This window comes from Ovis aries, chromosome 16, assembly GCF_016772045.2.
Source record: "Ovis aries strain OAR_USU_Benz2616 breed Rambouillet chromosome 16, ARS-UI_Ramb_v3.0, whole genome shotgun sequence".
Classification (NCBI taxonomy): Eukaryota; Metazoa; Chordata; class Mammalia; order Artiodactyla; family Bovidae; genus Ovis; species Ovis aries.
Genome location: NC_056069.1, coordinates 36,145,704 through 36,170,637, shown reverse-complemented (window position 1 = coordinate 36,170,637; position 24,934 = coordinate 36,145,704). Strand labels below are relative to the sequence as shown.

At 45.5% G+C, this 24,934-nt stretch overlaps 1 protein-coding gene across 1 annotated transcript in view; it reads left to right on the top strand.

The window, feature by feature from the left end:
- EGFLAM (EGF like, fibronectin type III and laminin G domains) overlaps positions 1-24,934 on the top strand; it is a 189,197-nt gene that overhangs the window by 138,747 nt on the left and 25,516 nt on the right. The window contains exons 13-18 of the mRNA XM_004017034.5: positions 2,786-2,975; positions 12,326-12,451; positions 13,534-13,777; positions 17,512-17,623; positions 21,943-22,059; positions 24,681-24,861. Coding sequence (XP_004017083.3) covers positions 2,786-2,975; positions 12,326-12,451; positions 13,534-13,777; positions 17,512-17,623; positions 21,943-22,059; positions 24,681-24,861 — 970 coding nt within the window. The remainder of the gene's footprint in view (positions 1-2,785; positions 2,976-12,325; positions 12,452-13,533; positions 13,778-17,511; positions 17,624-21,942; positions 22,060-24,680; positions 24,862-24,934) is intronic.

Genomic DNA, 24,934 nt, shown 5'->3' with positions numbered 1-24,934 from the left:
CAATGGGCCTACTATGGTTAAAATTAAATTTGATAGGAATAAAGAAGCTTTGAACTTGGGTTCAAAATACTAACCTGAATACAAGGTGGAGAAGCTGCAAGAGAAGTAACACATGTATAAGCATCATATGGTTTAAAACAAAGAAATTCAATGAAGGCAAATAAGTAGGGCCATATGATAACAACGTGCTAAAGAAATTATAGGTTACATTAATAAAGGCATAGCATCTAGAAAAATGGAGGTGATAATCCTATTCTATTCTGGTGCCTATGTATATAGTTTGCAGTGCTCTAACAGTTGGGAAGATCCCCTAGAGTAGGAAATGGCAGCCCACTCCAGGATTCTTGCCTGGAAAGTTCCATGGACAGAGTAGCTTGGTGGGCCATAGTCCGCGGGGTCACAGTCAGTCAGACATGACAGAGCACACACAACAGCATTTCTAATCCTTAGATAGAATTGCCTTCAGAGTATATGATTATTGAATATAATAATTAAGTACAAAAGGTATATAGTTTTGTGGATACTCAGGGTAACATCTGCCTCTCTACTACCAGGATTTGCTAAGCAAGTTGTATAAGTCAGACTGCAAGTGTAGAGTGTTTAAGAAACTGTCTTGAGAGATAGTGATCTGTTTTAAGTCAGAGTTCCCCCAAAACAGACCTGGGTTGATGAGTCTATGCAAATGATTAACTAAGAAAGGAATCCCATAGGAGACCTGTGATAGAAGGGATTAAAATGAACAAGGGAGGGACAGAAGTCAGTAAGAATGAGACCTAAGGCAAAGTTTACCAGGATCTGGCATTAGCCTGACCCTACAGGGGAGCTCTGGAGTGTCAGTTGTACCTCAGAGTAGTGCCAACCCAAAGCAAGGGGGCTGGCCTTTCACACTTAATCACCCATGAAAACCTGTAAAGAGCTATGCTGAGGGAATGCAAATTCTAGTACCACCAGTTCTTTCCATAGGCAGGCAATACAGGCTTCAGAGACCCAAAGGTAACCATCATTAGAGGAAGATAAAGGCTAGGCTCAAAGACTATTGTCTGGGATGTTGTGAAGGGAGCCTCAGAGGAGCAATTCACCCCTATGGCGCACTTAATGCTCCAGAAAAAAAGAAAAGGATTTAGCTGTTGGGCTCCTGCTGTGGTCCTGGATCAGGGAATGGGTCAGAGGGATGGGATGAGGTGAGGATGAGATCTAAAAGAAGTAAATCCTGAAGATCTTGATGAAATAAGCCAACCAGGCACTCAATTCACCTAGCAAAAAATGTAAATAATTAACCTTTAAAATCCACTGTAAGTACTTCGAAGCTGCCTAGCTCACATTTAGTACACTATTTATAAATGATTCTTACCTAGTCATTAGAAGAGATAAAGCAATGAATAGATGTTTTACTTATTGATAACAAAAGTATGAAGGGTAAAGATTACATTTCAGTGGTTTACATTCTGGAAATTTTATAACTACTGGCAGCATGCCTTTACCCAGCCCTTCTCTATACCCTTTAATCCAAACAAATGAGATATTTCTGCAATAAAAAACAAATAACCAAGAGCACTTTAATTTTGTCCCACTTCATGTTCAACTCTGTATTTTACAACCTCAAAAACCTACAATTCAGACTGTGGTTTAGTCTAAGATTGGAAATGTCCCTACTTAGCTGTAATAAGACTTTAAAAAAACGTATCCATGAGCAAATTTCAAAATATTTTGCAACTCAGTCTTGGCAATTTCCCTCTCTCTCACAAATGCCTCTTGCAGGACATAGTATAAAGGTGACTGGGATAGTAAAAGGATAAATGTTAGCCCATGTATACACAAAATTAGTATTATCACCTTTTGAGACACAGAATAGTCCTATGGCCCATCCAAGATACACAGTAAATTGGTGTCAGGACTGGAAAGAGAAAGTTTGTTTTGGATGCCCAGCACGATACACTGCCTGTTGGCTTGCTCTTGGCTTTGACTGACCTTCGTTTCCCTTAGAGGCATTCCAAAGTCATCCCTTCTCAAAACACAGCTCTCTGAGTTTCCAGTGCTAACTGTGGGTTTGATTTTCCAGTAGGACAATGACTTAAAGATAAATATGGGTGGAATAAAATCCATAAATTGGATGTATGGATATCCATATACACCCATATATATATGATGAATAGATAAAGAAGGTGTGGTAATATATAGCTTCCCTGTTGGTTCTGCTAGTAAAGAATCTGCCTGCAGTGCCAGAGACCTGGGCTCGATCACTGGATTGGGAAGATCCCCTGGAAAAGGGAAAGTCTACCCTGTAGTATTCTGGCCTGGAGAATTCCATGGACTGTGTGGTGGTTCCATGTGGTTGTATGGAATACTGCTGCTAAGTCGCTTCAGTCGTGTCTGACTCTGTGCGACCCCATAGATGCCAGCCCACCAGGCTCCTCCGTCCATGGGATTTTCCAGGCAAGAATACTGGAGTGGGTTGCCATTGCCTTCTCCAGTGCATGAAAGTGAAAAGTGAAAGTGAAGTCGCTCAGTCGTGTCCGATTCTTAGCAACCCCATGGACTGCAGCCTACGAGGCTCCTCCGTTCATGGGATTTTCCAGGCAAGAGTACTGGAGTGGGGTGCCATTGCCTTCTCTGTATGGAATACTACTCAGCCATAAAATGAATGAAGTTCTGTCATCTGCAGCAACACAGATGGACCTAGAGATCATCATACTGGCACTGTATTGCATCTTAATCATGTCCCTCATCTGGTGTGTTTTACCTTTTGACTTTGTTTAGTGAGTTATGGTTTCCATCTTTCTTAAAGGGCCAGTACAGTAAGATTACCTTCCGGACACCTCTCTATCTTGGTGGCGCTCCCAGTGCTTACTGGTTGGTGAGAGCAACAGGGACAAACCGAGGCTTTCAAGGCTGTGTGCAGGCACTCACTGTTAACGGGAAGAGATTGGACCTGAGGCCCTGGCCGCTGGGGAAAGCGCTCAGCGGGGCCGATGTGGGTAAGTGGTTGAAAGTGGGAGGTATGCTCCTGCACGTTGCTTTTCTGCTTTGGGTCACGGATGGTTAATACAGAACTTCAGGAGGGAGGCGAGCTGACGAGTGAGGCTGGTGCCCTGCAGACCTGATGACTTTGAATCTGAACACCAGGACGTGGTAAATAAGACCACGGGTGCTCCGAACCCTCGGTTGCGTCCTGCTGCCGTCTTGGCCTCCTTCCTGAAATGCAGTCTGGTCCAATACGACGAGGCAACGACAGTTGAGTCCTCCTACCCTTCTTCATCCAGTCCAGTGGAGAAACATTCGTGGAAAGATCTTTTGTATACCGTCTGCTTCTAAAAGAAGTCACATTCTGATTTTGACCACTGTGCCAAACACCTTATTGTAGCCCTCTCATTTACTCCTCATTGGAGAAGGAAGTGGCAACCAACTCCAGTGTTATTGCCTGGAGAATCCTAGGGACGGACGGGCCTGGTTGGCTGCCATCTATGGGATCGCACAGAGTCAGACACGGCTGAAGCGACAGCAGCAGCATTTACTCCTCACACTGACTCTAGGAAGCAGAAATTATTACTACGTTTATTTTATACAAGAAGGCACTGGGGCTTGTAAAAGTTGAAGAATTTACCCAAAATAGGGCAGAACTAGGTGTGTGGATTTTTTTTCTATTTTTTTAAAATTAAGACCTGATTGAGTAGTTTAAGGTTCACAGCACAATTGACAGGAAGGTGCAGAGATTTCCTATATGCCCTTTGTCCCCACACGTGTATATCCCCTTCTCCCAATATCAGCATCCCCCATCAGAGTGTTTCTGGTGTGCAGCAAGGTGATTTTGTTATGTATATATACAATAATTTGCATTTGTTAATCCCAGACTCCCAATCCATCCCTCTCCCACCCCTCTCCCCCTTGGCAGCCACAAGTCTGTGCTGTGTGTCTGTGAATCTGCTTCTGTTTTCTAGATAAGTTCATTGTTTTGTGTCTTAGAATCCACATATAAGTGATATCATATGGTATTTGTCTTTCTCGGTCTGACTCACTTCACTTGGTATGATAATCTCTAGGTCCATCCATGTTGCTTCAGATGACCGAACTCCATTCCTTTTATGACTGAGCAGTATTCCACTGTATATATGCATACTACATCTTCTTTATCTATTCATCTGCCTTTGGACATTTTGGGTTTTTCTATGTCTTAGCTTTTGTAAATGGTGCTGCTATGAACAGAGGAATTCATGTATCTTTTTGGATTATAGTTTTGTCCAGATATATGCCCAAGAGTGGGATTACTCAGTCATATGGTAGCTCTATTTTCAGTTTTTTGAAGAACCTCTATACTGTTTTCCATAGTAACTGCACCAATTCACATTCCCACCAGTAGTGAAGGAGGGTTCCCTTTTCTCCACACTCTCTCCAGTATTACTATTTGTATACACTTTAATGATTGGTCCGTTTTTAATTGGGTTGTTTATTTTATTACTGAGTTTTAAGAGTTCTTTATATATTTTGGATACAGTTCTTCATCAGATGCTTTTTTTGCACATATTTTCTTCCAGTCTGGTTTGCCTTCTCCGTCCCTTGACATTGTCTTTCAGAGAGAAGAAGTTTTTAATTTTAATGAAGTTTATCTTATCAATTATTTCTTTCACAGATTGTGCCTTTGGTGTTACATCTAAAAAGTCATCACCTTACCCAAGGACATCTAGGTTTTCACCCATGTTGTCTTCTGTGAGTTTTATAATTTAATGTTTACATTTAGGTCTGTGATCCATTTGAGTTAATTTTTGTGACGTTTGTAAGGACTGTGTCTAGATTCATTTTTTTTGTGTGTGATTGCCCAGTTATTCCAGAACCATTTGTTGAAGAACCTAAGATTGCTTTTAAAGCAATGAGGACGTTTATTCCATAACTGAAGGCAGCTGATAGATAATTTTAAGGTTGGTTAGTTCAGTGACTATTTTAGTCGGGGCCACTGTAACAAAACACCACAGACTAGGTGATTTAGACAACAGAAATTCATCTTCTCACTGTTCTGGAGGCTGGAAATTCAGCATCAATGTGTTGACAGGTTTGGTTTCTCCTGAGGCCTCCCTCCTTGGCTTGTTGATGGCCATCTTCTCATGGTGTCTGCATGTGGCCTTCCGTCTGTGCTTGACTCCCCATCAGTCAGATTGGAATAGGGCTCACTCACATGACTTCATCTAACCTTAACTACCTTCCAAAAGGTGGTGTCTCCAGATACAGTCCCATTGGGAGTTAGGGCTTCAACCTATGAATTTGGGGAGGACATGGCTCAGTCCCTCGTAGTGACTCAGTAATGTCAGATCTCTGGGTTGGTGTGTCTGTGGTTCTCTTGTTCCTCACTCATAGTCCCAAGATGGTGCCACAGCTCTGAGCATCACACCCTCATATGACATTCTCGTGGCAAGGTATGGCAAGTCCTTTTCTTGGGCCTCCCTGTTCTCCATCTTCAAGGTGTTCTTAATGCATGGTGAGTATCACACACCTGCCACCTAGGTTCTACTGTCACATTTGGCTACATTTGCTTTACCACGTGGGCTTCCCTGGTGGCCCAGCTGGTAAAGAATCCGCCTGCAGTGCAGGAGACCTGGGTTCAATCCCTGGGTTGGGAAGATCCGCTGGAGGAGGGCATGGCAACCCACTCCAGTATTCTTGCTGGAGAATTCCATGGATAGAGGAGCCTGGCAGGCTGTAGTCTATTGGGTCACAAAGAGTTGGACACACCTGAGCCACTAAGCACGCATGCACACATGCTTCTCCATGTATGATCCTATTCCACCCTCTCTCCATTCCTGGATCAGAGCTATTTGGTACTCATAACTCCAGGTACAGTTGGTTTATTTTGTTTCCTGTTTTATAGCTGATTAGCTGAGCACGTGCTACTTATAGCCACCATTTGGAATAACTTTATTCTCCTCAAAATAAAAGCTGTAACAAACCTTGACAGCATATTAAAAAGGAGAGACATTACTTTGCCAACAAAGGTCCATATAATCAAAGATATGGTTTTTCCAGTAGTAATCTACAGATATGAGAGTTGGACCATCAAGAAGGCTGAGCACCAAAGAATTAATGCTTTGGAACTGTGGTGTTGGAGAAGACTCTTGAGAGTCCCTTGGACTGCAACGAGATTAAACCAGTCCATCCTAAAGGAAATCAGTCTTGAATATTCAATGGAAGGACTGATGCTGAAGCTGAAGCTCCAGTACTTTGGCCACCTGATGGAAAAAGCTGATTCATTAGAGAGGACCCTGATGCTGGGAAAGACTGAAGGCAGGAGGAAAAAGGGACAACAGAGGATGAAATGGTTGGATGGCATCACCGACTCAATGGATCTGAGTTTGAGCAACTCTGGGAAATGGTGAAGGACAGGGAAGCCTGGTGTGCTGCAGTCCATGGGGTCACAAAGAGTTGGACATGACTGAATGACTGTAACAACCTCAAAATTCCTTCAGTAGGTGCTATGATTAGCCTCAGTGTTTACAGATGGGAGCTGGTGCTTCAGAATAGTAAAGTAACTTGCCTAAGGTCACACAGCTAATAGATGGTAAAGCTGATGAATGGTGACCTCAGCAATTCTGGCTCAGTGTCTGCCCTCTTAACCACATCTGCCAGATCAAAGCCTCCTGAACTGGCTTCAAATTGCTTCCTTCTACTTTTCTCACTCCTAAAGGTGATACCATTGTATCAAGTTTACTTGGAAAGGAAAAGATTACTTCCTTCTTATTATTCCCTATGTTACTTTTCCCCTCAACTGATCACTTAGTCAAGCAAACAATCAACAGTAATAACTAGAACTACTATAACGGCACCCACTGTGGTAGTGTAGGAACCAGCAGGCCCATCAGAAGTCTCCTGTGATGTAGAAGGGTCTGAACTCTGAAGGTAGGTTGCCTGAATTTGGTAGATCATATCCAGGTAGCTAACTGGTTTGGGACTCAATACTCCATCTTTGGGATTCCCTGGTGGCTCAGATGATAAAGAGTCTGCCTGCAATATAGGAGACCCAGGTTTGATTGCTGGGTCAGAAAGATACCCTGGGAAAGGGAATGGCTACCCACTCCAGTATTCTTGCCTGGAGAATCCATGGACAGAGGAGCCTGACGGGCTACAGTCCATGGGGTCACAAAGGTGATACCACGGATACTACAAACAGTAGAGTTTACTTGAAAGAAAAAGATTACTCTCCTCTTGTTATTCCCTATGTTACTTTCTCCAGCTGAGCAACGAATAGTTTTGCCCCATCTATAAACGTAACTACCTTATAAGAGTATCTTGTCTAGATGAGTCATGGTGCATATAGAGTACTTAGAATAAGCTTCGCACATAGTAAATATGTTGTAAATGTTTCCTGTTGTTAATATTATTATTAATAATAATAATGTGGCTTCAGTTTATTAATAACAGTAATCACAGGGTATAAGTTGTCCTTCTTTCTTCATTGAACTTTTAGGGAAATAGCCCTGAAGGACAGGTCTGGCGATCTCAGGGCTATAGAAACCTCTGACAAGAAGTTAAGAAGTTGCAAAGTTGAGCAAGGGCCAATTCCTGACAATGTTTTAAATTCTACAGTACCAACCTCTCCACTGAGTGTATAAGCTAGGAGGATCCACCTTGCAGGCTCTGGGCTCCCTGGGCAGAGCTATGGGCTTATTATTATATGAACCTTAATGGCAGGCATTGGGCCTTTTTTCATTTCTTCCCAGTTTTTTTTCTCTATGATAGAACAGGGCTGGCTATCCTTTCTTACCCTCCATATTTGGTTCCCTTTGAGTGTGTTCTGTTGAAGCCCAAGTTCCTATAAGTTAAGGTGGTCTCAGCACAGTGGAGACTGGGCTCTTGTAAACAGCGGTAATTGCTGGTGGAGATGCAGGCTTCTGGAAGAGGGTGAGGACAGTTGCAAGTCATGGCTCCTCCCTCTGATGTCTAACTTGGCATTGCTGTCTTCAACCTCAATGTTTTCTCTGTCCCACCTCTACCGCCCCCCAACTAAACCCATTTCCAGGGGGCCTTTCATTACTCAACCCATCCCACCTCATCGCCTTTGTTAAATTTTTTCCAGTTAGTGGACTCTCTCTGAACTCACATTTTAAAATAGTCAGCAATCTCAGCAGAATTTTGCAAACTTTGGCCCAGTGTTTTCTTTTATTATTTCCACCCCAAATCTCCAACCTAAACCACCACCACTCACTTTTTCCAATCCCATCTTGGATCCCCACACCCTGCCATGTCATGCAGCCAACTCCCCAGATTATTTGAGATTCATGAAGTCTGCAGGGGCCATGGGTCACACGATGGCTTATCACCCTCTTACTCTTTTTTCCACTCAATAAATACTTAAGCTCCTGCTTAGTGCTGGTCACACTCTAGGTGCTTAGGATAAAGGAGTGAACAAGACAGGATCCCAGCTCATTCCTCCTGTACTTGCCATGCACATGTGCGTGTGTGTGTGTGTGTGTGTGTGTGTGCGTGCGTGTGTGTGTGTGCGTGCGCTAAGTTGCTTCAGTTGTGTCCAACTCTGCAACCCTATGGACTGTAGCCTGCCAGGCTCCTCTGTCCATGGGATTCTCCAGGCAAGAATACTGGAGTGGGTTGCCGTTTCCTCATCCAGGAGATGTTCCCGACCCAGGGATCAAACCCGTGTCTCTTATGCCTTCTGCACTGGCAGGCAGGTTTTTTTTACCACTGGCACCAACTGGGAAGCCTGTACCTGCCATGAGGAGGGACCAAATTAATCAAATAATCATCACTCAAGAAATGTGAAATTACAATTTGGAGTCAGTGCTACAAAGGGAAAGTGCGATGCTAATGTATTACAGGGGGATTTATGGGGTGGGGGTCAAGGAAAGCATTTCTGAAGATGTAATGTGAAGTTGATATCTCAAGCAAGAGTAGGAGTTAGAAAGCAGAGATGAGAGGGAAGTGCGTTCCAGGCTGAGGAAATGGTCTGTCCCAGTGGGAATGTGTTTGTGGGGGTGTGGGTCTCATGATCTAATTTGTGTTTTGGAAAGACCCTCTGACTACAGACAGCTTATTGAAAGGGGTCTTCCTTCATGGGGGTGCACGTAGGCCAGCTGGGAGGCTGTATAGCAGTTCAGATCAGAGATGACGGGTTTTGATCGAGGGTGTGAGGAGTGACCGGCTTGTCAGATCTTTAGGAGAGGAAATAGACAAGCCTCGTTTTCGGGCTGGGTGGGAGACGAGGGGCAGGGAGGCTGCTCGCTGTCCACGTCTGCTTAGTGTGTTCCATTCTGCCCTCTCTGTCCTCCACAGGACCTCATCTCTCTCCTGCCCCTCCCTTCACTGTCTTGCATAAGCCCACACAACAGCCGTATAGTAGGCGTCGGTGTCAGTTACTCTATGTGTTGGTGCCTATACGCATGATCTTGCAGCTCCTTCCTCATGCTCTCAGAGTTGAGAGTTCTCTCTAAAACTAACCTGGTCATCTCCGCTCTGCACCCATCCTTCCCTATATTCCTGGGACCTTGGTGCCAGGATTGTTACTTCTCAACAACCCAAGGTTTCTTAACCTTTCGTGTGTCACGACCCCTTTGGCAGTCTGGTAAAGTCCATGGGACTCTTCTCAGAAGGATGTTTTCAAATGCAGAAAATAGTATGCCTGATAAGAAACAATTCTATATTGGAATAAAACTATATAATAAGTTTCGTTAGTATAGTGCTGTGTGTTTCTTTTTGTAAAGAGCACTTTTAAAGAGATTTTAAAATTTTATGTATTTTTGGCTGCCCTGGGTCTCTGTTGCTACGTGCGAGCTTTCTCTAGTTGCGGTGAATGGGGGCAACTCTCTAGGTGTCTTGCACGGCCTTCTCATTGCGGTGGCTTCTCTTGTTGTGGAGCACAGGCTCCAGGATGCACAGGCTCAGTTGTTGTGGGTCATGGACTTAGTCGCTCCCTGGCATGTGGGATATTCCCAGACCAGGGATCAAACCCATGTACCCTGGATTGGCAGATGGATTCTTAACCACTGAACCACCAGTCAAGTCCCTGTATGATTCTTTATAAAGCATTAAAGACATGATTCTTCAATGGTGGGTGCAATAACTACCATGCTTTCAAAGGAGTGATGAGCATAAATGAGATTTTGAAATACCTGCAGTAATACCTCCCTGAGCTTCTGGGAACCCACCTTGTCTGGATCCTCTGGGTCCTTTGTTCTCACTTTGTCTTCTCTGCTGGCTCCTCTCCCTTCCCTGGTGCTGTGGGAGTTCCAGGGGCCCTTCCATCCTGTCTTCTGTCAAAGAGCCCATCTGTTCTTGGTTTCAGGCTCACCCCCAAGTGGCTGCTGTCCCACCAGCCCTCACCTGTGTGCAGGATCTCTTCTTGCCCTGGTGCCCAGCAGCAGACACTTCCACCATCACCTTATGTTTGAAGTGAACAAAAGACAGCTTCTCCTCCGCTCCTCAGAAGCCCAGTCCTGTTCCCAGCCTCCCTTATTTCTTTCCTCTTGCCTCTCTCCTTTCCATCTTCCAAGCTAGAAGCCTTGAGGTTATGCTGGAATCTTCCTCCACCTTCAGCCTCCAGAATGAGCTGGCTACTCCTCCTTGCCCTGTACCTCTTTGATTGTTCCCTTTCTCTCCGTTTCCTCTGCCATCAGCCTCTCCAGCCATGGTTTACCTCCCTGTGGGCATTTCTCCCCTTCCCCACCCTCATTGCTCACAATCCATCATGCATACCATTGCCAGCACAGTCTTGCTGAAACACTGCTTTCATCAAGTAAATATCTCTGGCTGGCTTTCGAGCCCCCTCCCTGTCAACTCCCACCCATAAAAAATAGTTACAAAGCAAATGTGTAAAATAATTGTTTCCATGTATATCTAAGATAAACCAAGGACCCCACTTCTTCCTGTGGCACCAGCACTTCTCTGAGAAAGACTCCCAGCCCAAGGAGATGGGTGGAGCTGGAGGACCTGTGAGAGTTTGGCTCCCTAAAGCCAAGTCAGCCTCTCTGTGGATGCTGGAGATGTTCTCAGGGCTATGGCTGAAGAAAAAGACCCACGATCACTTCTGTCTGAACTTGCAGTGCCCTCCTCCCACCCCCAGCTGGACTTCCCACCTGGCTGGAGAGGCGCGCCATCTGGAAGGGCTGTAATGAAATTGTGTTATCAGGTCCTGAAGTTGGTCTCCTCTCCTGGGTACACAGTGTGCCAAGCCTTCCCCCTCCTCCTGAGGAGGCTTTGGGAGAAGAAAAGAGTGGATCAGTTCAACCAACACAGATGACTGATGAGAAAAGGATAAGAGACTCATCCTGCTGAGATGACACAATCATGACACCAGGGCTCTTCATCTCGCGAAGTCGGCGGCAGGGGGGTGGTGATGATAGGAGGCGGGATGAGGGCGGGGGGAGAGCTCCAGGCTCCATCGCATCAGAGACAGTGGGATGCCGAGCTGGACTGCTCACGGCTTGACCACAGATGCACCGCATTTTCTTTCATCCTGAGAAATGTGCTTCGGACTCACCTATGTTATTCTGGGCCAGGTTGTGACCCATCTGCCTAAGTTCTTTCTTATACACAAGGAGAAAAGGAAGAGCAGAGAAGCAGAAGCAAGCAACCCAGGAAAAGTCAGCTTGTTTTCATTTCATCTGGCTGACTACACTTGAAAATGACCAAGAGTACCTTTTATGGGTGTCTCCAATGTGTATTTGCAAAGAGAACTAAGCCATCTGATGTGGAACCTTTCAGAACTTTTTACTTCCGGTCACCTTCCTGTCCCTCATGAGACTGTAACTTGGGGCTGAGAAATAAGGATTCTGGAACCCCCTGCTGACCCCTGCTCCCTCTCTGCTCCTGTCAGAGGAGTTGACAAGCCGGGCAGTTAATAAGCTTCGACAAGGCTCCTTACCTCCCTCTGTGCTTATCTTGCTCACCTCTGCGTTCAGCCAACAAGGCGGGCAGCACTTAAGGTAATTGAGGCCACATAAATGAGAAGGCTTTTTAACATAAAGCCTCTGCTGACATTGGAGGCATGGAAACACACTCTTGTGGGAACAAGAGCGAGGTGAATTACAGCAGAAACGGCTCCATCATCCCTGTCAGGGTTCATAAAATTGCCCGGTAGTTTATTATTTGATTTACTTTGTCCACCCTGTTTTAAAGCATCTGTGTGGCTTCTCATAAAGAATAAACCAAAATCAGATTAAAATGAAGGGAGGGGTCCACATCTCCTGAAAGCTGGTTTGCAGTTGTGCAGAGGAGCTGATCAACAGGACAAGGGCATGAGCTGTATTTGTTCAGAATTGCAAGTGGTCGGTCTGGCCAGTCTCGGACAGGTTCGCTTGATGAATCAGCTTTGTAATTCCCGCTCTGTTTTTAGGGGAGTGCAGCAGTGGAATCTGTGATGAAGCCTCATGCATCAATGGTGGCACCTGCACGGCGAGCAAAGCCGATTCCTACATTTGCCTCTGTCCCCTGGGCTTTCGAGGTCGACACTGTGAAGATGGTGAGAAAGATGCAAATTGATGGCGGTTTCTGTCTGCCTCGTTAATTCACATTGGTGTAATTTTGCATCAATGCATATTTAGCAAGGTTCCACATATTTTAATGGGATTAACGTTGCTTTGTTGAGCGGGATGGGAGAATCTTTTTTTCGAACCTGGTGGAAGTGTCTTCAGATGTCAAAGTGGCAAACTGGCGGAAAGACAAGTTCATTTTATGATGTTTCTGGGCTGATGCTTTGGTGAGCTCCTCTTGGCCCTCAAATAACTCTGAAAAGCTTATATTTGCGTGGTTTGTGTCAGAGTTTGAAGCATTCACAGCTCAGGCTCCTTAGAATATCTCACAGTGTGGAGAGCCATACACAGAAACATTAACTCTATGATGTTTCTTTTTCTTTGTCCTGTTCTGCTCAGTTGTTCTACCTCTCAACACTGTATTGATTATTAATATATACATATATGTCTATACATGCATGCAAACACGCATGCACACACAAGTACACACAATAATAATGGAAATTTTAAAAAGATTTTGCAAAAAATCAAGCAGGGATGAAAAAGTTTTATCTTTTCTACCAATGATTCAGATTTGGCCCTAAGACACTATCATCCTAGAGAGAAGGTTTTTTTTTTAACACTGTATAATTTCAAATCTCTTGTCACCTCGAAGAGGGTGTTGTGAGTCAGAGTAAGGAAGAGCTGTTCTATTCCATCTTCGTATTTCTGAGCCTCACATACTAAAGGTTGGTCCTTGCTCACATCGCTGCAGGTCACTGGGAGAGGGATGGCTCTGGTCATTCAGGGATGCCTTCTAGTGGCCCTGCTAGGATCTTGGAATCCTCTACTGATTCCCACATCCAGCCAGTAGGTGAGAAAGAGCGAGTGGAGGATGGAAGGAAGCTATAGGGGCCAGACCTGGAATGCTGTGTACTATTCCCAACCGCATTCCACGGGCCAGAGTTCAGCTACACCACCCACTTCTCTTCGGAGCAGCTGGGAAACATCCTTGAGTTCTATACCCAGAAGGAAAAGAAGATGGCTAGTTCCAGCACGAGGGGGTTTCTGACCCACACACTTGCTTTTTCAGCTTTCACCTTGACCATTCCTCAGTTCAGAGAGTCTCTGAGGTCCTATGCTGCAACCCCCTGGCCTCTGGAGCCCCGGCATTACCTTTCCTTCATGGAATTTGAGATCACATTTCGGCCGGATTCGGAAGATGGCGTGCTCCTGTACAGCTATGACACGGGCAGCAAAGACTTCCTGTCCATCAACATGGCAGGGGGCCATGTGGAGTTCCGCTTTGACTGTGGCTCTGGGACTGGTGTTCTCAGGTAAGGGCTGAGACTGTCAGGGGCTCTCCTCCCTTCAGTAGCCACTTGGAAGAAAGGTTTGTCTTCAACCAGTTGGCTCTCTTCCTGTCTTCTGTATACAGTTGTCTTTTCTGAAAACTGTCCTGATTAATACAGATGATGTGCTTCCTAGAGATCATGCTCTCCTGGTGGCAAGGTTTCCTTTTCTCAAATAACTGCCTAGCAGGTAGCGAATCTCTGCTTCAAACTATGGAAAATGGGCTGGCCTCAGACTGGGGTAAACTGTCTTCCTCTCCACCTGAGATCATGCAACACAATCAGCAGAAACTTTATAAACTGTCAATCAGTCCCTTGCTCAGAGCATCACTTGGTGAGCACTTGGCAAATACATAACAACTAGTTGAAAAAGTAGGGATTTACCAGGTGGAGCTAGTGCTAAAGAACCCGCCTACCAACGCACAAGACTTAAGAGACACAGGTTTGATCCCTGGGTCAGGAAGGTCCCCTGGAGAAGGAAATGACAACCCACTGCAGTATTCTTGCCTGGGAAATCCCATGGACAGAGGAGCGTGTTGGGCTACAGTCCATGGGGTTGCAGAGAGCAGACAAGACTGAAGTGACGTAGCATGCATGCAGTAGAAATGTAATGAACAGAAATATCCTTGGTGGCCTCACATTTTTTTCTTTTTCTCTTTGGCCATTGGAAATGGGGTGTATCACAGCCACATTCACTTAGAAACGTTAAATCATTATTCATCTGCCCTGTTTCCCACAAATGTTCTATTGGCAGAAGCTTACCAGGTCATTTCCAAGTCATTTCCATTAGATTAAGAGGGTTTCAAAGGGACACCAACTTCCTCACCAGCCTTGAGTGAACACACTGGCATTATTATACATGCTCACATGCGAATAAATGCATAACTGTCACATAATCATGGTGTGACATGATGTCACCTTAAATATCACTGATCGATTATCAATCAATCAGTAACTTTCCTCTTGCATTATTTCTTTGATGGCAACTAGTTATTTAGCACGGCTCTTACCATTCTTCATATAAAGAAGCCGACAGAGAATCACCAGTGATTGCAAGGACCCTTCCCTGACCAGTGTGCTCAAAAAGGCTGTGAGATGACTGATTTCAGTGGCGTGGAGTAACTGAGTGCTTCTAAACGGCTTGCTCGTGTCTGTGGACTTGGTTCTGGGTTATCAAAACTTTCCCTCTGACCTAGTTTGTACTGTTCGTCAACTCAGCAGATTGACTGTTCCCATAGAATGTGGCAGGATCTCTGTGAATCCCTCAGAGCCTGCAGTTGGAGGTGCAGGTGTTTTTCTTATTTGTTTATGTTTCCCTCTTCTGACTGTGTTCCTCCCATGGGAGTTTTTACCTTCCAGCTGGAGGCCTGCTGATCTAATGCACATACCCTTCTTGTTCCTACATTTCAAGAATTCTCTTTTGAAACTCACTAGGGTGCTTTGTTCAACAGTGCCCTGCAGCAGGAAATTGGTTAGTCTTTGTTGTTGTTTTAAAGGAAATTGCGGGCTGTATTCAATCACAATTCATATTGCTAGACTGTCATCTCTAGAAAGAGTTCTTTGTGAGATGTTACAGTCATGAAGTGAAAGTGAGTCGCTTAGTTGTGCCTGACTCTTTGCAACCCTAGAATTCTCTAGGCCAGAATACTGGAGTGAGTAGCCTTTTTTCTTCTCCAGGGGCTCTTCCCAATCCAGGGATTGAACCCAGGTCTTCCACATTGCAGGCGGATTCTTTACCAGCTGAGCCACAAGGGAAGCCACGCATTGTCCTTAACTGCTGATCATTTTTCCTGGCTGATGGAAAGTGCTTACTGCCTTAGGTTTCAAGAGTTCTTTAAAAGTACAGTTCATTCTTGTCCTTAAGGTTGAATTCCTACACATCAGTAACACCTCCCACCTTGGGGAATGGACAAATATTTTTGTGTCTCTGGTTATGCAAGAACATCCTGTGTCTCAAGACAACTTTGGTGGGTATTTAATTGATTCAATTTACATATGATTATGCAAAACAGCCTAAACAACTCACTTAGAACAATTTGTCAAGTCAAGAAAGGAAGAAGACACCTTGAATATCACCTTGTACTTTCAAATGGCTTCTTCCTGGATAAGGAATGACTGGAAGGGGCTGGAGAGGGTCGTGGCTCATCAGCCGTCCTCCTGAACAAATTGCCTCCTGGCCCCTGCACATCTGCAGTAGCAGCTTCAGCTGCGGAGTCACAGACATGTGGAACCTTAGAAATCCAGAATTCCTCTCTTTCTTAATTCGGTGCCTATTTTTGATAAGAGGTATTTAAAAAATTTTTTAAGCATAAGTTATTCCTTCCCTGCTTGTCAGGAAAGGTGCCTGGGAAAAAAAATCTTTAGCATTAGGTATGATGAAAAAGAGGCAAAAACTCAGAGTAACCATCATCTGCTCCCCTGGGCCACCCCTCTGCAATGTAACTGACAACACTGATCACGGTTAATGTTTCAGATGGCCCTTTGGAAAATGTTTATTTTAAAAACCATTTCCAAGACTTCCTGCTTCATTAAGACAATTCAGTGAAAGCCTGAGCTACAGGAAGCTGTGGAGTTGGCCACATCATTTTAACTTTAGGCAGAGGATAAGGTGGTCTAATTTATGATGAACTTGATTCAAAAATCGAGACAATTGAAATGGGCTCATGATGGCAGCGATCAATATCCCTGTGCAGAGCGAGGCAGCGTATTGACAGGGAATGACCTCTACAGGACAAGAACAGGCTCAGATGCTGTTAGTTATTATGGAGATGGGCTTGCTGAATGAGATCTTTATTGCATATTGATTGAGCCAAGGTGATTAAATTCTAATTGCTAAGGACAAATGGCAAAAGCATTTGCCAGAGCGAAAAATCAAGTGAGGGGGTGGAGACCTTTCAGTAATTGTGCCCATTGGTATTCCTGGTGGGTTTCTAAAGATGATCCAGGACCACAGAATAATTGGGAGGTTCAGAGAAGGCCAGAAACTATATATACATCTTTAGAAACACAAATGCAATAATTATACTCCTTTTACACACCTTGCTGTAAAATGTAACATGTAAAAATCTTACCAATATCATTTAAACTTTAAGTGCTTCCATCTTGAATTAATAATTGAATTTTTAAAGTACTTTTAATTTTTTTCACAATATCAGATAACGTGGAATCTGCCTCCCAAATATTTTATTATGAAACACTTCAAACATATAGCAAAGTTGAAAGAATTGTGCAATAAACCTTCGACCCACCACCTACTGTCTACAGTTAGCATTCTGCTGTAGTTCTCTATCATGTGTCTATTCATTCTTATATTCCCCCATCCATCCGTCTTATTTTTTATGCATTTCAAAGAATGCTACAGACATCATTACATCAAGGAATCTGCTTTACATCGTAGCCTATATAGTTTTCTCTTCTTCAAAGATTTCATGCAACTCTGCTCATATTTTACCCCTTCATCTTGAAAACCAGACTAATCCTACCCCCATTTCATACTTGTGATAAGGAATAAGTAAAATGATAAGTGAGATACTTCTCCCATGAAGGAGTCCAGTAAACGGAGCTAGCCCTGCTGTGTTTAACAAGGAGGAATGAGGTTCTTCTCTTTGCTGGACAGGACGAGGTGCTGAAGGTTGGCACACTTCATCAGAGCCAGATTGGTGGACATTATCTGCGACGCCAGTGGTGCTGACACATGTTCAGTTTCCTTCCTTCGACAGGAGTGAAGAGCCCCTCACCCTGGGCCACTGGCACGAGCTGCGTGTGTCCCGCACGGCAAAGAACGGCATCTTGCAGGTGGATAAGCAGAAGGCGGTGGAGGGGATGGCAGAGGTGAGAAGGACATCCCCTCCTGATGACGCGTGTGAGCGGGGCTCCTCTTTCCTTCCTGTCCTGGAGACGAAAGCACCAGCACAGTGGTTAATCACATGGACTCTGGTGCCAGTTTACCTGGGTTAGCACCCGAGCATCCCACAGACGAGTTCCTTAGCTTTGCAGTTCCTCAGCCGGGAATGGGATTGATAATAGTAGGGGCCTTCATAGGGGAGTGAGCTAACACAGGTGTCACTCACAGAATTGCCCACCCGCTCCACGCCTCCCTGCCGACCCATAGCTTTGTTCACATTGCTATATAAGGTAGATCAGAACACAACTCCAAGGCAGGGCCAGTGAGGGGGGTGGGGGTGTGATCACACATCTGACAAGAACAAAGACTCTGAAACCAGACACCTAGGCTTCAAAATCTAGCTCCATTCCTTATCAGTGACGTGAGCTCAGACCAGTCTGATCACTTGATCTCCCAAGATGGTGTTTTTGCATCTAAAAAAATAGGGTAATCGTGATAATAATAGCACTGCATTATAAGGTTGTGAGAATTAGAATAACTGTATTTCTCAAATACCGCAGAACCCGGCATATGATCAGTGTTGTGTAGCTTTACTTATTATTATTGCTAATCGTGTACTCAGTTCAGTTCAGTCATTCAGTCATGTCCAACTCTGCGACCCCGTGTACTGCAGCACACCAGGCTTTCCTGTCCACCACCAACTCCTGGAGCCTGCTCAAACTCATGTCCATCGAGTCCGTGATGCCATCCAACCATCTCATCCTCTGTCATCGCCTTCTCCTCCTGTTTTAAATTACAACCTACTAGCATTCTGTACACACATGAAATTTACAGACCCCTAAAAACAGCAGGGACCTCAGATTTGCCAGGATTTTAATTACAACAGTCTTCATTGTGTGCATCACAGATTTAAAGAAAGTATTGATGAATGTGACTGTTCTGATAAGAAAATGAATTGATAGGAAAAGAAAGAAAGGGAAAGAAAAGGGACTCTTGGTGGGGAAGGAGATCTTGGTTGAGGAGGGGAGTAAAAAGGCAACTTATCAGGAAGGCAGCTTCAGGGACAGCAGTGGTGGAAGGTCCTGTGAGAATCAAGGGCCTCCTTAGAAGTCAGAAAATCCCAACCTGGGCTCTGCTTCAAGAGGCAAGTACCCTAGAAAATGTCCCATATATATTTTAGGAAGGAAGGAAAGATGGAAAGAAGGAAGAAAGAGAAAGTAGGGTAGGTAGGAAGGAAGATGTATAAAGGAAAATGGATTTTAAAGCGGGAATGGGAGTCACTTTCATACAGTCCAGAAAACAGCTGATTTTAGTCCTGGACAGAATTAGAAGCTCACAGGTGTAGATCTGACTGTGTGTTGACTTAATAATATAAATTCACAAAAGCACTGTATCACTCTAGGCCTTAGTTACCAACATCTGTACAACAGTAACAAAAATAGGATGGGCGTGTTTGTAAATAGTAGGGTTAAGGCCTTTGATTATAAATAAGGAACTATTTGGGACACAGTATTTACCCTTGAGATCCTGTAGTGAAGAGACAGCACAAGGGTAGAAACCACACACCTCGGGTTCTGTTACTGCCACACCAGGACTGGTAGAACCAGCATCCTCTTTATCGGCTTTTTGAATGGATGGAGCTGCCCACTTGGAAAGCAGTGTAAGCAGGTAGGAGGGAAGGTGTGGCTGTTCTGTGTGCATCTGAGGGTCGTTCTTGGGAGGCCTCCCTGAGACCAGAGTGGGAAGACCCATGCTTGATCTCAGTGAGTTAAACCTTAATCAGAGATCAGGGGTCTCTGCCTCACAGCTGTTATACCCTGTTCAAAGGCTTGGTGAACGAGGATAGTGGTCTTAGAGCTTAGAGAAGGAGGGGGACAGGAGTTATAGGATATGCTGGAGGCTAAGCCAGCCCCTAAGTGTCCAAACCACACCCGACATCACGTTGCTCAGCTGGCTGCGCTAAGAAACACCCGCAGCCCAGGATGAGTCAAGCTGTGCAAACTCAAAGGGGCAGTGCTCCCAGGGCTTCAGAAAACCCCATCAGGGGGTTTACTCAGGTTTTCCAGCCACTCAGCTTAATGGAAGTGGCGGATCCAGGCACTGAGCGCCTCACTTTGGTGAGTCTGTTTGCTTCCCTCCTGTGGTCCCGCTGCAGCCCCGCCTTATGTCCACTTCAGGTGGTGGTGGCAGAGGCGTGGGTGGGGGGGCCGGGGCCAGGGGGAGGACTTTGATGAGGAGCCAAAAGAGACTTCTGTCACCCCACAAGACCTCACCCAGTTTGCCTGACACGACCAAGAAACTCCCAAGTGTTTTCAAAACAGCCTGCTTCTCTGAAATCCCTTTGACCTTGCAGCCCTCCTTTTCCTCCTAGTATTTTATTTTAAAGACAGGATGACAATGGGTCTCCGTGGGTGTGTCCTGACAGCTCCTGCCTGGTTCCCTAATCCACAAGGATTCCTGACATTGCCTCTGATGATTCCCCACATCCCCTAGTTAAATAAGAACCCTCAAAGCTGCCTGAAGGTTATTGACAGAAGGCAGTTCAGTCTGGCTACTATGAGACCTCTCTGCTGTTACCTGGCTGGACTCAGCCACTCCGAGCGCTCCCCTAGATGGAGCATCCTCCTCTCTGTTCCCCTGTCTCCTCTTCTCCACCCCGACTGGACCCCAAATCCATTCTCCTCCCTCTGGCCAATGATAGTCCTAAAACACTGATTACTCTCTCTCTTGCTGAAAACTCATTGTTCTTTTGGTGAAGTGTAAGTTTCTATCCATGTGTGATGTGGTCCCTCCTTGCCTTTGCCCTGTACCTAACATGCCCTCCAACCTCTGACTCCAGCCAGTTTCTGAGACTCGTTTTGACTCTTCCTGCTTCACCTCCCCCTCCTTAATTCTGAAGCAGAGTATGAGATGCCCTATCCCTGCCAGGTGCCCCCATAGTCACCTGGGCAGTCCTCACAGGGCTTATCTTACCTGCCCGTTTACTTGTCTGTGTTGCTCCACAGTGTAAGCCCCTGGAGGGCGGGGACCTGGGCTTTCTTATTTACTGTGGTTTGTGCACCACTTAGTACCTGGGACATGATAGGTACCTAATAGTATTTGGTAAATAAATGAATCCTGCTACACTTTGTATTTCTTTTGACCATAAATCAAAGAAAACAATACTTATGTTACCCCAAATGTGTTCATTCCCAGAGGTCTCAAATTTACATGTTATCTTAGGGCATTTTAACATTTTGCTTAAGATGTTTGAAGGAGTTCAGACATTAAATCTCACACACAGGTTGTTATCTAGCCCAGCCGTTGGGTTTAGGCTGTTGAAATGACCAGAAGCAAGAGAAGCCTTTGGGGATTGACAGTGGGGGTCTCTAAGAATCTGGAAGGAATTTCTCTGCCCTTTGTATATGACAACAAGGAATGCCTCCTACTCGCCATGCTTTCCCTTTCTCTTGGCCTAAGGAAATTCTGTCTTTACCGTTACTGAATATATCAATAAGCACTATACTGGAATTTGAATCATGTATCCAAATCTAGGCAAAGTGCTAAACCAGTGGGATGTCAGTTGCCAGGAGAGGCTCAGGCACACGTGTGCCCCAAATAGCAGCAGTTTATAATGAGGGGTTATTTCTTATTCACATTACATGTCCATCAACAGTCAGCTGCAGCCTTAATCTGAGACCCAGGCTGAAGGAATAACAGTGATCCCCAACGTTTTTGGCACCAGGGTCCACTTTCATGGAAGACAATTTTTCCACGGAAGAGGGATGGGAGGGTAGGGATGGTTTCAAGATTATTCAAGCACATTACATTTATTGTGTACTTCATTTTTATTATTATCACATCAGCTCCATCTCAGATCGTCAGGCATTAGATCCTGGAAGTTGGGGACCTCTGGAAATAAGGGTAGAGGAACAGGGCATAGGGAACCACTCTTGGCTCTGAAAGACTCTGCCCAGAAATGATTCATTTCTCACCTGCTCATGTTTTGTTGACCAAAGCAAGTTACATGGCCCCACTTGAGACTGACAGGTTACAGGTAACTTTCCTGCAGGGAGGCAGTGATACTGATGATGTAGTGGTCTATCATATTCGCTTGTATTTTCTAGACGATGAATCTCAGAAATGTCCAGAAATTTACAAAAAATCAAAAAGGTGGTAAGCAGTAATGAAAAACAAGACAAAGGTCAGGCCAATATGTATAAAAATTGTCATGATGAGTCTTGAGACTGCCTCAGCCATTTGTTCCCTAATAGGGAACCAGAGGCACAGTTGATTATACCCTGTTTTGTTTTTAATCTGTTGGCAGGGAGGCTTCACCCAGATTAAGTGCAACTCGGACATTTTCATTGGTGGGGTCCCCAATTATGACGACGTGAAGAAGAACTCGGGCATCCTCAAGCCGTTCAGTGGGAGCATCCAGAAGGTACAGGCTACCCTTCCTCATGTGCATGGTGTGACTTTGACTACCGACAATGGAATTGAGAACTGTGATCAGTGCAAACTGCTATACCCAAGAAAGAAACCTTGAGGAAGTTTTAACATTTTTAAAATTATATTTTTTAATTCTCAAAGCATACCTTTCCAACCCCGCTTTCTTATAGCGTCTGCTCCCAGCTGTGCCCAGTGGACATCTCGTGAATGCAACTCAATGAAGATGAATTTTTACAATAAATCTACTTAGAATATCCTAGTATTGTTGAGGGGGCAGTTGCACCAGGTCACTGCAGACACGTGTAAAAAAGGGAAGGAAATGGATGGAGCCTCATAATGACTCCTGCTTCTCTTTGGGGTCACTTGGCTTTTTGCTCAAGGCAAGACCCAATTGTTTTTGCTGCCTCCACTTCCATCCCCACCACCCTGTTTTAATGGTTGTTCATCAGTCATGTAACCAAACTCTTAAGAGCACAGATTAGAGTCCTTCCATGGAAGGTTTGAGAAAAAAAACCCCGCTCAGCTAGTGAGAGACAGGACACCGACCCCATTCATATCTGCCACCTGTTCCTTCTCTCGGGGGCTGCCCGTGATCTCTCCAGTCATGAGACTATGTTCTGTCTACAACAGACATGTAAGTTGACCCACCAACCCAGGGTTGCAGGCCCACTAAACACGGGGAAAAAAGGATTTGAAGAAAAACACATCCGGTTCCTGGATGTCAGCCAAGTCCTATTTCTCTTGGCAACCAGTGAAGGAATGGGGGCCACCAATCCCTGAGGGGAATCTGAGGCAAAGTATGGGAGGCGCTAAGGAGGTGGAGGGGCAGAGAGAGGAGGTCCTCTCAGGATTTGCACAGTTGGGCTCTGAGAAGGGCCCCAGGGACTCTGTCCTTCTCTGTATCCCAGTGTGGGGCCCAGAAAAGGGGCCCAGTCAATATTTTCTCACCCTGCTGTGCTTCTCTTTGCTGCTGAACTGTGAGGTCAGTGACACCTCAGTTCAGACCGTTGTCCCCGCCGTGAGTGGGACTGGCCATGTGAAATCATGGGTTTGAAATTCTAACTTGGGAGGTAAGCTGAGCTGCTGAGAGGCTTCATCTTCCTTCTGAACATGTCAGGCTTTGCTCTCTTCACACAACGCATACAAGCCTTTCCTCCTTACTTCCTGGAAAAGCCCCCTCCCCTCCCAGTGACCCAGTCAGTAAGAGAAAGTGAAAGTGTTAGTCGCTCAATTGTGTCCCGACTCTTTGTGACCTCATGGACTGTAGCCTGCCAGGCTCCTCTGTCCATGGAATTCTCCAGGCAAGAATAGTGGAGTGGGTAGCCATTACCTTCTTCAGGGGATCTTCCAACCCAGGGATCAAACCCAGGTCTCCCACCTTGCAGGCAGATTCTTTACCGTCTGAGCCACCGTGGAAGCCCCAGCCCAGTCACTTGCCTTGTTCAATTTCTCATGACTTGGGTTTACAGTCATCACTCACAGCAAGAAAGGGGGACAGTGTGGAAAGATTCGGCTCTTCTCTGGTAAATTCTGAGTGGCATGCCTGGAGGAAGGTTTTCTCCCAGCTTTCTTGACTCTCCAAAAACTAGACAAACCTGTGGAAACATGGATGAGTGGCCAGAAGTACCCTTGCTAACCTCTGAGGATCCCCTGCACGCTGGAGGTTACCCAGCTCTCTTTGTCTGAGTTCTGCAAAGCCTGAAGAACCCTGAAACACCCACAGCTCAGGGCCAATGCACGCTTTGTTTATTTGGAGTCGGGGAGCCCAGTGACCTCTCTCTATAATTCATCAGTTTCACTAAAGCCCCATTGCAAGGAAAAGGGGTGAGAGCAAAGAGATGTCTGTCCTGGTGAATATGCACAGCAGAGCTAAGAATGTGACCTGAGTTTCACTCTGGGGAAGAGGATGTGGTGAGGTGGGGATTCCGGAGTGCTGGGGAAGGAGGAAGCAGGAGGGAGGGGGGCAGTTGGAGAGACTGTGTTGATGGAGCTGGAGGAGGCTGCAGAGAATACCAGCCAGGAAGACACAGCAGTACATTTCCACCACCTCCAGACTCTCTCACCGCCCCCCACCCCACCTTGGATTCCTGCCTCTGTGACATTTTGTGTTGTATTCTTCCTTACTCTGCTTTTTAGCCGCATGTCTCAGCCTTGGCTGCATCTTGGAATTGCCTGGAGTGTTTCTTTAAACTTACCGGTGACTCAGTTTCACCCACAGAAATTCTGGTTCAGTTGATCTGGGTGGGGCTTGGGCATGAGTATATTTCTTAACCCCCTCACCTCCCATGATTCCACTATACAGCATTAGAAACCCAGTTTTGGAGTAACTGGTTCTTCTTTATGATCGCTCCGAGTGGCCAGGTTGTCCAGGACCAGAGGAAGCTGCTTGTTTACTCTTGTACCTGATGCAGGTTCTCCCAAGCACCAAATGCAGTCACTTCCACTCCTGCATCATTCACAAAACTCTGAAAGCAGTAACCAGACTTTCTCTTTTTATTTTTAAAGCTCCCCCCAACCCCAAGCGTAGTTCAGGTTGGTGTGCTGAGGGAAGCTGTAGAAGACTCCAGAGCTGGTTTCTGAATCCCTGAATTTCTTTATGTTTTCTTTCCTAAGATCATCCTGAATGACCGGACCATCCACATGAAGCATGACTTCACGTGGGGCGTGAACGTGGAGAATGCAGCCCACCCCTGCGTGGGGTCCCCCTGTGCCCATGGGGGCAGCTGCCGACCCAGGAAGGAGGGCTATGAGTGTGACTGCCCCTTGGGCTTCGAGGGGCTGCATTGCCAGAAAGGTACACCGTGTGTGTGTGTGTGTGTGTGTGTGTGTGTGTGTGCACGCACGTGTGCTGGGGAACTGCTTCCTGG